Source organism: Phyllostomus hastatus, unplaced genomic scaffold, assembly GCF_019186645.2.
Source record: "Phyllostomus hastatus isolate PE091 unplaced genomic scaffold, TTU_PhHast_1.1 phas_scaffold_1224, whole genome shotgun sequence".
In the NCBI taxonomy this organism is placed as follows: domain Eukaryota; kingdom Metazoa; phylum Chordata; class Mammalia; order Chiroptera; family Phyllostomidae; genus Phyllostomus; species Phyllostomus hastatus.
Genome location: NW_025334008.1, coordinates 609,415 through 620,716, shown reverse-complemented (window position 1 = coordinate 620,716; position 11,302 = coordinate 609,415). Strand labels below are relative to the sequence as shown.

The window sequence follows — 11,302 nt, the reverse complement described above, 5'->3', positions numbered from 1 at the left end:
TTAGCCTTGGGAAAGCAGATCCCAGGGCATTTCCCACAGCACACACGCAAAACCAGCAGCTGCTGCAAAAAGCTTTATTTCCATTTGGTTTAATGCACGGGAGAGGGCTCCAGGGTGAGGGTCAGGCAAAAGCCAGACACCAAGGGGATGGAGAGGGGCCCCTTGAAGGCCTCTGGGCTCCAAAGGCTTCCTAGTCGTGCTTGAGGGTGAGCCTTTCGAAGAGATACTCACCATACCCAGCCTGGGGGCCGCCCAGCCTGCGGATGTTAATTAGGTAGTTCCCGATCTTTTTGATGAGTTTCAACTCCTCATCCAGGAACTGGTTCTTCAGGAAGTCACAGACCTAAGTGAACGAAGGAAAACACTGCCATTTGTAGATCACAGAATGACTTTGGGAAACAATGTTCACATATAAAATGTGTCCAAATGACGCTAAGGCTTAGAATATAACCTTCATTCCAAGGAAGGTCTTAGTACTGGTAGACTACTTCGATAAAAGTGGTACTTACATAAAGGTCTGAGCGGGTAGAAGCCAGGGCATGCAGATCCAAAAGGGCCCGGTTCACGTTCTTCTCCAAGTCCAAGGCTGCTTCCATGGCGTCCTGAGTTGTACCCCACTCATGTTTGGAAGGCATCTACACAGGAGACAGGGAAGGTTCAGAACGGGCCACAGAATCCGCAGAGGACTGAAAACTCCTTTCTCCCACAGGGCCTGCTCTAAGAAATGTCTATCATCCGCAGGCCCCTACATATACACGGCCCGGGAGACCTCGCTGCAGACTCAGAACTGGCTGTGCTTGTATTTCCAGCCACAATAAAGAACCCTTAGGGCTCTGAAAACCTCCCAGAAGCCCACGCGGTGCCTAGACTACGGCTGTGAGGGCGCCTGGAACGCAGGGACTGCTGGGAAATGTAGTCCACAGGCCCACACACTATTTACCGCCACGTCCTGGAGAAGAATGCGGCCACCGCGCTGGTTTTGCAGCGTTAAGAGACATTCAGCGTCTTCGCGCTTCTTTTTGGCCAACTGTCGGAAGAAGTGACCCACGCCCTGCAGAGCCACGTCGTCCCGGTCGAAATAGAAGCCCTGCGGGAAGAGATGGCAGAAGCAAGGGTTAGTGGGAGGCGAGGCCGGGAGCGCAGACTCCGCCCTCTGGCTATCCAGCGGGACAAAGAAGGCCAGCGCGTGCCTAGAAGGCCAGATGTGCGCAGTTGTTGGGCATCGGGCCTGGGGCATCCTGGGGACCCTTACCAGAGAGAGGTAGATATAAGAGGCCCGCAGATGCAGGTTGGCCAAGCTGTTCACCGCCGCCTCCACTTCGGTGGAATAATTCTGACGAATTTGGGAGCTCATGGTTGTTTCCTACTAGGAGTTAAGTTAAAAAAAAACAAACAAAAAACGTGATGGTCGTCTCGGAGACAGGATGGCCGAGGTGGTTTTGAAGGTGGTACTGGGTAAGAAGTTGGAGGGTGGTCGGAGCCTGGAAGAAGGAACGTCTCTAGGTCTGTTCCGTCCAAACCTTGTAGAAGCAAAAGGCAGATGCCCGTGATGCTGTGGCCCACCCGGCTTCCTTTATAGCCATTAGGGCCCCTGGAGGTGGCGTGTTCAGGAAGTGCAGTTGGCCAATTCTCCTTGGTGGTACGTGGGGCCTAGAGCCCCCAGTGACTGATCCAGAGCAGATAGGAGGCCCAGACTCATGCCCCTCCGGAGGTGAGGAAGTCACAGGCTTGTAGCTCAAGGCTGCTGTGAAAAGGGAAATTAGGGGGCGTGGGGGATTGGGAGATGCAAGGGTCTGGTGCTGATTGGGGGGTAGTCAAGGGGTTCTGGGGGTACTCTGGTAGGTGGGAGATTAAGGGGGACACTGGGAGCCCTGGAAAATGAATGATCCTGTGGTTCTGAGACTGTTTCTGGAAGTAGGCTGGATTTGGGGGTTGTCTCCACTGAGGCCTTCAGATTCCTGGGGTTTGCTTTGGGAGCTGAGGGGTCACAGATCATTGGAATGTTTGAGGACAGTAAGATAGGACTTCGGGAAACATGGGCATCTCTCTGGAAGATGGGTTGGAAGTGAGCCCTACTATTCACTCAAAAGTGGTGTTACTTTTTTTCTTTCTTTGTTTCTTTGTTTCTTTCTTTTCTTTTTTTCTTTTTCTTTTTCTTTTTCTTTTTTTGTATCCTTAATGTTCACGACGGAATTCCTATTTTTCTGGAAAGTTTCTGGAGGAGGTGTTCCAGCCTTTGAATTAATTGGTCTGCAAGATTAAAAGGGCAATAGTTCTGGAGCCTGGGGGCTCACCCCCAGGTTTTGGGGAGAAGAGTGTTTTTGGAAGCCTCGAAGGGTATTTTTTAGAAGTAGTCATAGGGAAACTCAAGAGATTAAGGTACATCCTTGAGGTAGAAGCTTATTGCAATTCTTCTTCCTGTTACACAGAGTGTGAGTGTGAAGGCTGGACCTTAGGCAACCCTGTTGGAACCCGAGGTGACCCCCATAGAAACCAGTGCCAAAAACGTTGAGGCAGGAAGGTAGAAGACTTCACAGAATTGCTCAGCAAGCCCTACCTGCCCATGTACAGATTCCTCCACGTGAGGGAGTGAACCCTGCGTGGATAAGCCACAGCCATTTTGGCGGGGTGCCTGTTATAAGGGGCTGAATCTGGGCCTGACTCACACGGGGGTTTCTCTGGAAGAGCCCAGCAGAGCTCCTGTCTTGAGAGGATGCTTACCATGGTGATGGCTGTCTTCCCAGTGCCGGGCTGGCCAGTGATGAGCACCGCCTGCCCAGCGATCATCCCTTCCCGGATCATCTCCAGCACCACGCCAGCTGCCCGCCGGGCCGCCAGCTGACCAACCATGCCCTGGGAGGCCTGTGGGGTGGGGGGCCAGAGAGCAGAACAGCTGCCTTCCTGCAGGACCACCCCCATCTCTACCACCTCCCGGCCTAGGACACGGAAGCAGATGTTTGGAGGGACATCGGGGAAAAGCCAAAAAGCCTTTGCTACCACAATTTTTTTCAGCCCAATAGAACTCTGTATGTGGCTGAATTTCATAAATACGGAGCTAAAGGTCTGGAAAAATATAACAGTCCCCATACTCCCGGGGGCCCTCCACAGAGCAGGCTTCCCACCCACCCAGATCAGCTCTACCTGCCGAGGTTCCAAGGCATCGTCCAGCCCCAGTCCCCGGATGTGGGAGTGAGCTCCTGTGTGCAGAGGGAAACAGGAGACACAGTTACTGGCCAGCTCCTAGCAGTGTGTGGCCAAGGTGACAGGTTCCCCTCTGGGCCCTGCTTTCCTCCTTGGCCAGTTGGGGGCCCGGGTCTCCGCCTTACTGGAGGGATGGCAGGGCTCAGTGAACAAGAGGGGCTCTTCTCAGAATCCCTCAGAGCCAGACCGGAGTCCCTGGGCCTGGTGAACCACGGGGTCAGTCAGGACTAACCTGGAAGGCTGAGGACCACGGTTACTATGCTACTAAACTCTGGGAGCGCTTCTGGGGTTCTGTAACTGCCCCAGGCTCTCACCAACATGGGTGCAGAAGGGGCTCAGAGAGGTCAGATCCGTTGCCCAGGACCCATAGCCATTGAGGAGTGTAGATTCCAGATTCACTGCTTTACACTAGAGTGGGGCTGGAGAAACTACAGCCTGGGGTCCAGCCACTTGTTTCTGTAAATAAAGTTTTATTGGAACACAGATTCGCCCATGTGCTTATAGGAGGCAGCACCCAAAACACAATCAGAATTGCCTTCTGGAGGGCAGGTCCCTTCTTATTCAGGCTTCCCCCCTGGTGAGTGTCCTGGAATCCATCTGTGTCGATGAAGCGGCAGCCATTGTTGGGAGAGGCTGCGTGTGGCTTCAGTGAACTTTGTTTTGAAGACTTGCAAAATGTTTGCCCATTTCATGATGGCTAATTTACGAGCACACCTGCCCACACCACGCTGAGTTTGCAGCAGTTTTTGACCCGAAACGGCATGGTCCCCCTACCCCACCCTTCCTATTCACCTGATTCTCCCTGTGTGACTTTCTTTTGTTTCCCTGAATGAAGAAAGTCCTCAGAGGGAAACGTTTTGCCAAGGTGGAAGACGGGAAACAAAAACCAGCAGAAGCACTAAAAGGCATCAAAATCGACGAGTTCAAAAACTGTTTTGAGCAGCGGAGAAACCTCTCAATAGGTGTGTTATATCAAATGGAGAGTCCTTTGAAGGTGACTGAGTTTTAAACATTTAAGAATACACTATATTTTTTATAAATAAATTCCGGGTTTTGTGTGTGTCTCTTATTGTCTGAGGCTGCTTTCCCCCCTGCATCAGCCGGATTGAATCTTTTCAACAGAGAAAAGATTTACTCTCTGGCCCTTTAAGAGGTCTGTCGACCTCACACTAGACCACAAGCACCCCCAGGGCAGGGACTGGGGCAGCTCCTGGGCGCCACTAGTGTCTGCTGGGTCCTGGGCTCCCAGCAGTGTGGACACAGCATCAGCGCCTGCGCGGGAAGGACTTCACGTTATGGAAGTAGGGGAACTATTCTACCCTCATTTGGCAGATAAGGAAACTGAGGCCTGGAGAGCACCTAGCCCTGAGCTATTTGGCTCAGAAGTGGCACCCAGCAACATGCTTCTAAAACCCACAAACCCTTTAAGGCATAAGTTGGAGATGTGGCAAAATTGGCTCCAACCACCGCCATGAAGCAAGGTGCAATAAAGCAAGTGTCCCAACAAAGGAGTCATGAAAGTTTTGACTTCCTTGTGGCTATGGAAGTAATGCTTTCACGACACCATCGTTTACAAGGTGTGCAATGGCACATGTCTAAAATCACAATGTGTTACGCTTCCCTTAATGAAAAAAGACTTCACTGCTATAAAACATTAACTGTTTTATAGCAAATAAACCTTCAGAAAATCATAATCTTTAAGCTGTGGTGAGCCTTACCTTTAATTGTTTTTATAAAAGCCATTATCCTCAAAGCACAATATAGTAAGGCACTGAACGAACGAATCTGAAGCAACAAGTGCAGTCTCCTCCCTGCAAGGGAGGCTCTCTGTGAAGGCTGTCCCACCGGCCCCGCTGCACCCCAACTCCTGTTCCTGGAGCCCAGGTGCCCTCGAAGTGTGAGCTGGGACCTGTGACTGACTGCTCTGTGCCTCAGCTACCCTGGCCACACTGGAGTGACCTCACACTCTGCACCTCATGGGCAACTTCGAGGATCAGCAGGGTGTAAAGCCGTGCCCTCAGTAGTTTTCTGTGTCACCTGCTGGGAATGAGCCAGGCCCATCCCCGCCCGCAGGGAGCTCACACCACCCAAGTGTGTGCTGGGTGGACAGGACGTTCAGCACAGAGCCACACCTAGAGCGCACTCAGCAAGAGTGCTGAGCAAGATGCTGGTTCTCCCAGAAGCTCACAGGGTGGCAAAGCCTGCAGCCTGGGATTGGGGTCCAGTGTGGTGCCCCAGGTGCCCTCTGACCCCTGTTGGGGACTCAGGATCCTCCCCCACCAGATAGGGGGCTGGAGCGCCCGCTCATGCCTCTTGGGGTGCAGGGCAGGTTGGCTCTGCAGGGGAGCACAGGGCAGGCAGGGTCCCGCCCTGCTCCACGCCGGCTCACCAATGCACTTGATCCTTGTCACATCTTGGATCTCTGGGACCTTGGTGGTGGCCGTCTGGGGGTGGAGGAAGGAAGACATGTCAGAAGAGCCCTCATGGTCCTGTTTTCCACCAACTCCTCCTCTGTCCCTTCTGCCACCTCCCATGAGAAAGTACCCTCCACTCCTCTCCAAGACCAGGCCGACAGCCCCACCTCCAGCCACTGCCACCCTCTCAGCTGCCTGGGTGACCCTCTGCATTCTGAGTCCCAGGACGACGAGGACTGTGTCCCATTCAAAGCTCTGTCCCCACGGCCTCGCCCATATTTGGGGCACAGAACTGCTTGGTGAAGGAAGAATCAGTGTGAGGACAAACACTAACCCAGAGCAGGCATCTTGCTGGGAGTGGTTGGACCTGCAGGCCCCCCTGCCCCTCCCGCACTGGACACCCCAGCTCTGCCACTAGGGCATGGGACATATGGGCCCTGGAGTCCCGCCTGCTCTCCCCACCCCTCACTGAACCAGACCAAGCTGTGCTCCCTGAGGGGGCCCTCCCTAACCCCTGACCCTGCCATGTTAGGTGTAGGGTCTCTGGATGCCCAGGCGGAAGGCCCTTGACTGGGAGTCCAACCTCCCTGTGGGATCTCGCTCTCCCGAGGGAGACGGTTGGATGGACGTTCTTGGCTCGGGTGGGTGTGCATCCCCTGAAAGGCACAGCCCAAGCCTCACTTGTGCACCTCAGGCCTCAGTCTTTGGGGTTTGAGTGAATGACGCAGTAAAGTGCTGAGTTCATGCAAAAGGTCAGTACTCAGGCCCCTGGCATCCCAATCTCTCCAAAGAGAGAAGCTAGCCACCAGCTTTTCCCATGTCGGGGAGGGAGATGAGTGAACACCACCGGGGCCTGTTAGAACTCACTGGAGATTCTTTGTGAATTCTAAAAACATGGCAGCCCTGGCTGGTGTGGCTCAGGGGACTGAGTCCAGCCTGCGAACTGTAGGGTCTCCAGTTCGATTGCCAGTCAGGGCACGTGCCTCCGTTGCAGGCCAGGTCCCCTGTGGGGGATGTGTGAGGGGCAACCACACACTGATGTTTCTTTCCTTCTCCTTCTCCCTCCCTTTCCCTCTCTCCACAAATAAACAAGTAAAATCTAAAAATAAATGAAAAGAAATGCAATGTTAAAAAGAACATGGCAGCATGAGGCACAGAGACAGGATGTGCAAAATGTGTCTTAAGAAATAAGGAGAGAAAGGAGGCAGCCGTTGGCAGAGAAGAGCAGTTACAGAAACTAAGCAAGGGACAGGAAAAATGTGGCAATAAAGATGGGAACAAACTGTGGTGGGGACGAACATGAAGTGCAGAAATAAGGCGGCGAGGGAGGAATTAGTGCAGATGCAGAAACAGAGGGGGAAACAGGGGCAGTAAGCCCAGACAGACATCTCCCTGCTGGTGGGAGAGGCACAGATGATGTGCCAGAAAGGGGTCAAAGCCCTTAGCCTCCCTGTGGTCTTCCCAGGTGTATTTTGGGCACTGGCTGGTGGAGGGGGCCCCCTGGTGGTGCTCCTGTGCGTGGGAGCCTCAGCCTGGGTCGTAGAGCGCTGGAAGCGGGGAGGTGGGGGTCTTGGTAAAAGTGGGAGAGGATAATGAGGCCAAGCAAATCGGGCAGAACCATTTGGTTCCAAACTGCTACTAGAAAGCACTCAGTCTTGGTCTGGTTGCCGAGCTGGCCTTTTCTGGACCAGGCCCTCCTCCTTCCATGAGTCCCAGTTCTCCCCCGTATCTCCAGGTTCCTTCGGTGCCCTTGAGGGAGTCTCCCTCCTGATGACAGAACTGGCTGTCCTCCAACGCCACACCCCAGCTGCCAGGCCCAACATGCAACCACTGGGTTCGGGGGTCTCGCCTGGCAAGTCTACAACCTTACCACTATGCTGCATCCTGGTTCCCTTCCCCTGGTCTAGAACTGAGCCTTCTGGGTTCTAGAACTTCCATTTTTACCTCGAGGCTCTTCTATCCCCAAGTTGTGCCCTGTCCCCAGCTTTGGTGACAGGGAGGTGCCCCTTATGTGTGCTGTGTCTGATGCACTTGGTTTGCAGTGGTGGGGAGTGACTGAAGTGTGTGTGGACAATGAAACAATACATCTATAGTTAAGAATCCCATGCCCTGGCTGGTGTGGCTTGGTGGATTAAGCACCGGCCGGCAAACCCAAAACTCACTGGGTCGATTCTTGTTCAGGGTACATCTCTGGGGTGAGGCCCAGGTCCCCAGATTGGAGTGTGTGAGAGGCCACAGATCATTGTATCTGTCACACATTAATGTTTCTCTCCTTTTCCTCCTTCCCTACCCCTCTCTGAAAAGAAATAAAATCTTTAAAACAACAACCCGAGAATCCCAGGCCTGGCCGGACCGGAGGGTTTGGTGGATCTCTCACCTGACCCTTCCCTCTTCTTGGCTTCTACCCGCTTTCTCCTCCCTCCGTCTCCCATTTCTCCCCCTGCCCACCCTGGGTCCCCGATTCCTGGTCTCCTTCTGCTGTCCTGGAGATGCATGGATTGCTGCTCTGGAATCCAATTTTATTTCAAGGGAAGGCACCTGTGTCTTGTTTAAGTGCGGACACAACTTGCCAGGGGCAAAAATTTTTGGGAAGTGCTCTCTGATCAAAAGGGGCTGAGTCACTGCGAAACCACCCATTGGGAAACTGTGAGCCATGCGTGTGTGGCTCTTTAAATTCCTCTGCACTAGCAATAAGCAAGTGCTCGGTAATCATAAGTAGCTGCTACCTTATTGGAGGACGCAGATATAGAACATTTTCATCATTACGAAAAGTTCTACTGGACATTGCTTGCTTAGGGCACGTTTCCAGGGCTCTATGGCCTCTGACCTTTGCATGCTGTCCCTGGAGAACTCTGTTTTGGGAAAATATTTTCCCTTTTCAATTGTAGTCTCAACTAGGTCACAGAAGCATCTGTGAACCAGTTGCTGTGCAGGGCAGTAAAAAGCTCCAAGTGCTGATCACCCTGTTAGGCACTGTGTGGCAGACACACCAGCCTGTCCCCCTCAGAATCACCAGTCACCACCACCAAAGTGCAGCTGACAGCGGGAGCAACAGGGTGCTGAGTGGACAAAACAACAGGTGTCCAGCAGCCACTTCCCCTTCAATTCTAGCAACAGCAGAGAAGGGCAGAGGTCAGCTGACACCCTTTTGTAACTGGGACCCTTCCTTGCTTCCCATTTGGATGACTGTGCCCCAGTCACACTTCCCAGTTTCTGTGCAGGCCCCAGCCCTTGGCTCAGCTCCTGTCCATCACGTGCTCCCAGTGCCTTGCAATCACTTGACTGTTTCTGCCACTTGTGAGCCTTGAACTGGAGAAGAGGGAGCAAGCAGCCCTTGAAGCAGGTCACTTCTGGTGTGCCCGCTGCTTGCCGTGGGCAATTTTCCATACCAACATCCTCCACTCACCCATACAAAGAGGTTGGTAACCCTCCCCAGCCTTCCTGGATGGAGCCAGACTACCTCTATTTTGGCACATCACTGGGCTATACACTAAAAGCCTATGGTTACTACCTGATGCTGGTAACAGTGTGAGCGTCCAGCCACCAGTCCCAGGTCGTGTGAATAAACTAGACCCTCCCTGCAGCGGGGGCTCCAACATCTGGGTGGGGCCCTTAGCCTGGCAAGGAGAGAACCCACTACTGACACACACCCCAGGGAGCTCCCACCTTGGAACAGGCAGGCAAAGGCCTCTTCCCCTGCCAGGCCGGCCCAGTTAGCCTCGGGAAAGCAGATCCCAGGGAATTTCCCACAGCACACACACACAAAACCAGCAGCTGCTGCAGAAAGCTTTATTGTTTCCATTTGGTCCAATGCAATGGGAGAGGGTTCCAGGATAGGGTTTCAGGGTTATCAGGCTCAGGCCAAAGCCAGACACCAGGGGGATGCAGAGGGGCCCCTTGAAGGCCTCTGGGCTCCAAAGGCTTCCTAGTCGTGCTTGAGGGTGAGCCTTTCGAAGAGATACTCTCCCATCCCAGCCTGGGGGCCGCCCAGCCTGCGGATGTTAGTCAGGTGGTCGCCCATCTTCTTGAGGAGCTTCACCTCCTCGTCCAGGAAATGGTTCTCCAGGAAGTCGCAGAGCTGAGTGAAGGAAAGGAGAGAAAACACTGCCACTTGTAGATAACAGCGCGACCGTTTTCTAAGTGCTATCACAATGCAAATTCGCCCAATGAGACCAAGACTTAGAAGATATAAGCTTCATTCCAGGGAAGGGCTTAGGATGGTAGACTTGGATAAAAGGGGTACTCACATGAGGGTCTGTGCGGGTAGAAGCCAGGGCATGCAGATCCAAAAGGGCCTGGTTCAGGGTCTTCTCCAAGGCCAAGGCTGCTTCCATGGCGTCCTGAGTTTTACCCCACTCATCTTGGGAAGGCTTCTACACAGGAGACAGGGACGGCTCATAACGGGCCCCAGACCAGCGGAGGACTAAAAACTACCTTCTCCCACAGGGCCTGCTCTGAGAGATGTCTATCATCCGCAGACCCCTACATATACACGGCCCGGGAGACCTCGCTGCAGACTCAGAACTGGCTGTGCTTATATTTCCAGCCACAATAAAGAACCCTTACGGGTCTGAAAACCTCCCAGAAGCCCACGCGGTGCCTAGACCACGGCCGTGAAAGGCGCACGGGGCGCAGGGACTGCTGGGAAATGTAGTCCACAGGCCCACACACTATTTACCGCCACGTCCTGGAGAAGAATGCGGCCACCGCGCTGGTTTTGCAGCTTTAGGAGACGCTCAGAGCCCTCACGCTTCTCCTCCGCCAACTCTCGGAAGAAGTGGCCCACGCCTTGCAGAGCCACATCGTCACGGTCGAAATAGAAGCCCTGCGGGAATAGTTGGCAGAAACAAGGGTTAGCGGGAGGCTAGGCCGGGAGCGCAGACTCCGCCCTCTGGCTACCCAGCGGGACAAAGAAGGCCAGCGCGTGCCTAGAAGGCCAGATGTGCGCAGTTGTTGGGCATCGGGCCTGGGGCATCCTGGGGACCCTTACCAGAGAGAGGTAGGTGTAGGAGGCCCGCAGATGCAGGTTGGCCAGGCGGTTGACCGCCGCCTCCACCTCGGTAGAATAATTCTGGCGAATTTGGGAGCTCATGGTTGTTCGGCAGTGAAGAATTAAGGTCGAAAAAACGGTGCCGGCTGGTCTCGGAGGCTGAGGAAGGCTGAGGTGGTTTCGAAGACGGTGACTAAAAAAGAAGGTGGAAGGGAGTTGGGAAGGAGAGGCGTCCCTAGGTCTGTTCCGTCCAAACCCTGTTGAAGCAAGAGACAGATCCCAGGACCGCCGAGGGCACTGTGAGAGGCGCGGCCGGGGCGGCTTCTTTTATAGCTTTGGGGGTCCCCTAGAGGTGGTGCGATCCCGGAGAGCAAATAGCCAATCCTCGTCGACGGTGGGTGGGGCCTGAGCCGGAGTGACCAATCCAGAGCAGATAGATGTCCGCACCCAGAGTAGGGGGAAGTCACGCGCCCGTAGCTCGAGGTTGTTATGAAATGGGGAATTAGTTGGGGGTGAGGGAGGGGCTGGGTGCAAGGGTCTGGTGCTTTTGGGGGTAGTTAAGGAGCCCGGAGGGTTGGGTCTCTGGTAGGTGGAAGGTTAATAGGGACACTGGGAGACCTTGAAAATGATGACCCTTTGGACCTGAGGTGTCTCAGGAAAGCTTTTTTGGATCTGGTCTTGTCTGCATGACAGCATG

The 11,302-nt window shown here is 53.9% G+C and overlaps 2 protein-coding genes and 1 long non-coding RNA gene across 4 annotated transcripts; 1 reads left to right on the top strand and 2 right to left on the bottom strand.

Moving 5' to 3' along the window:
* Nucleotides 1–60: 60 nt before the first annotated feature.
* Nucleotides 61–1,716, bottom strand: LOC123830355 (ferritin light chain-like). Its single transcript, XM_045856492.1, has 4 exons — nucleotides 1,253–1,716; nucleotides 941–1,087; nucleotides 510–635; nucleotides 61–343 (listed from the first exon to the last, which is right to left on the bottom strand). The coding sequence occupies exons 1-4, from the start codon at nucleotides 1,352–1,354 to the stop codon at nucleotides 191–193; spliced, it is 528 nt and encodes a 175-aa protein (XP_045712448.1). The 5' UTR covers nucleotides 1,355–1,716; the 3' UTR covers nucleotides 61–190.
* On the top strand, nucleotides 1,002–4,245 carry LOC123830356. Of its 2 annotated transcripts, none has more exons than XR_006787742.1 (2): nucleotides 1,002–1,114; nucleotides 2,430–4,245. It is a non-coding gene; the product is annotated as an uncharacterized LOC123830356 (long non-coding RNA). The 2 variants fall into 2 exon arrangements; XR_006787743.1 differs by lacking the exon at nucleotides 1,002–1,114 and adding an exon at nucleotides 1,160–1,261.
* Nucleotides 4,246–9,390: 5,145 nt separating this feature from the next.
* Nucleotides 9,391–10,917, bottom strand: LOC123830260 (ferritin light chain). Its single transcript, XM_045856311.1, has 4 exons — nucleotides 10,606–10,917; nucleotides 10,294–10,440; nucleotides 9,863–9,988; nucleotides 9,391–9,693 (listed from the first exon to the last, which is right to left on the bottom strand). Exons 1-4 carry the CDS (start codon nucleotides 10,705–10,707, stop codon nucleotides 9,541–9,543), a joined length of 528 nt encoding a protein of 175 aa, XP_045712267.1. The 5' UTR covers nucleotides 10,708–10,917; the 3' UTR covers nucleotides 9,391–9,540.
* Between the last annotated feature and the right edge of the window lie 385 nt (nucleotides 10,918–11,302).

Coding starts and splice junctions, on each gene's coding strand:
- LOC123830355 (XM_045856492.1), bottom strand. CDS start 1,354: ATGAGCTCCCAAATTCGTCAGAATTATTCCACCGAAGTGGAGGCGGCG. Junction 636..940: donor TTCTTCTCCAGGACGTGGCG/GTAAATAGTGTG, acceptor TCTCCTGTGTAG/ATGCCTTCCAAACATGAGTG. Junction 344..509: donor CTACCCGCTCAGACCTTTAT/GTAAGTACCACT, acceptor TCGTTCACTTAG/GTCTGTGACTTCCTGAAGAA.
- LOC123830260 (XM_045856311.1), bottom strand. CDS start 10,707: ATGAGCTCCCAAATTCGCCAGAATTATTCTACCGAGGTGGAGGCGGCG. Junction 10,441..10,605: donor CCTACACCTACCTCTCTCTG/GTAAGGGTCCCC, acceptor CTATTCCCGCAG/GGCTTCTATTTCGACCGTGA. Junction 9,989..10,293: donor TTCTTCTCCAGGACGTGGCG/GTAAATAGTGTG, acceptor TCTCCTGTGTAG/AAGCCTTCCCAAGATGAGTG.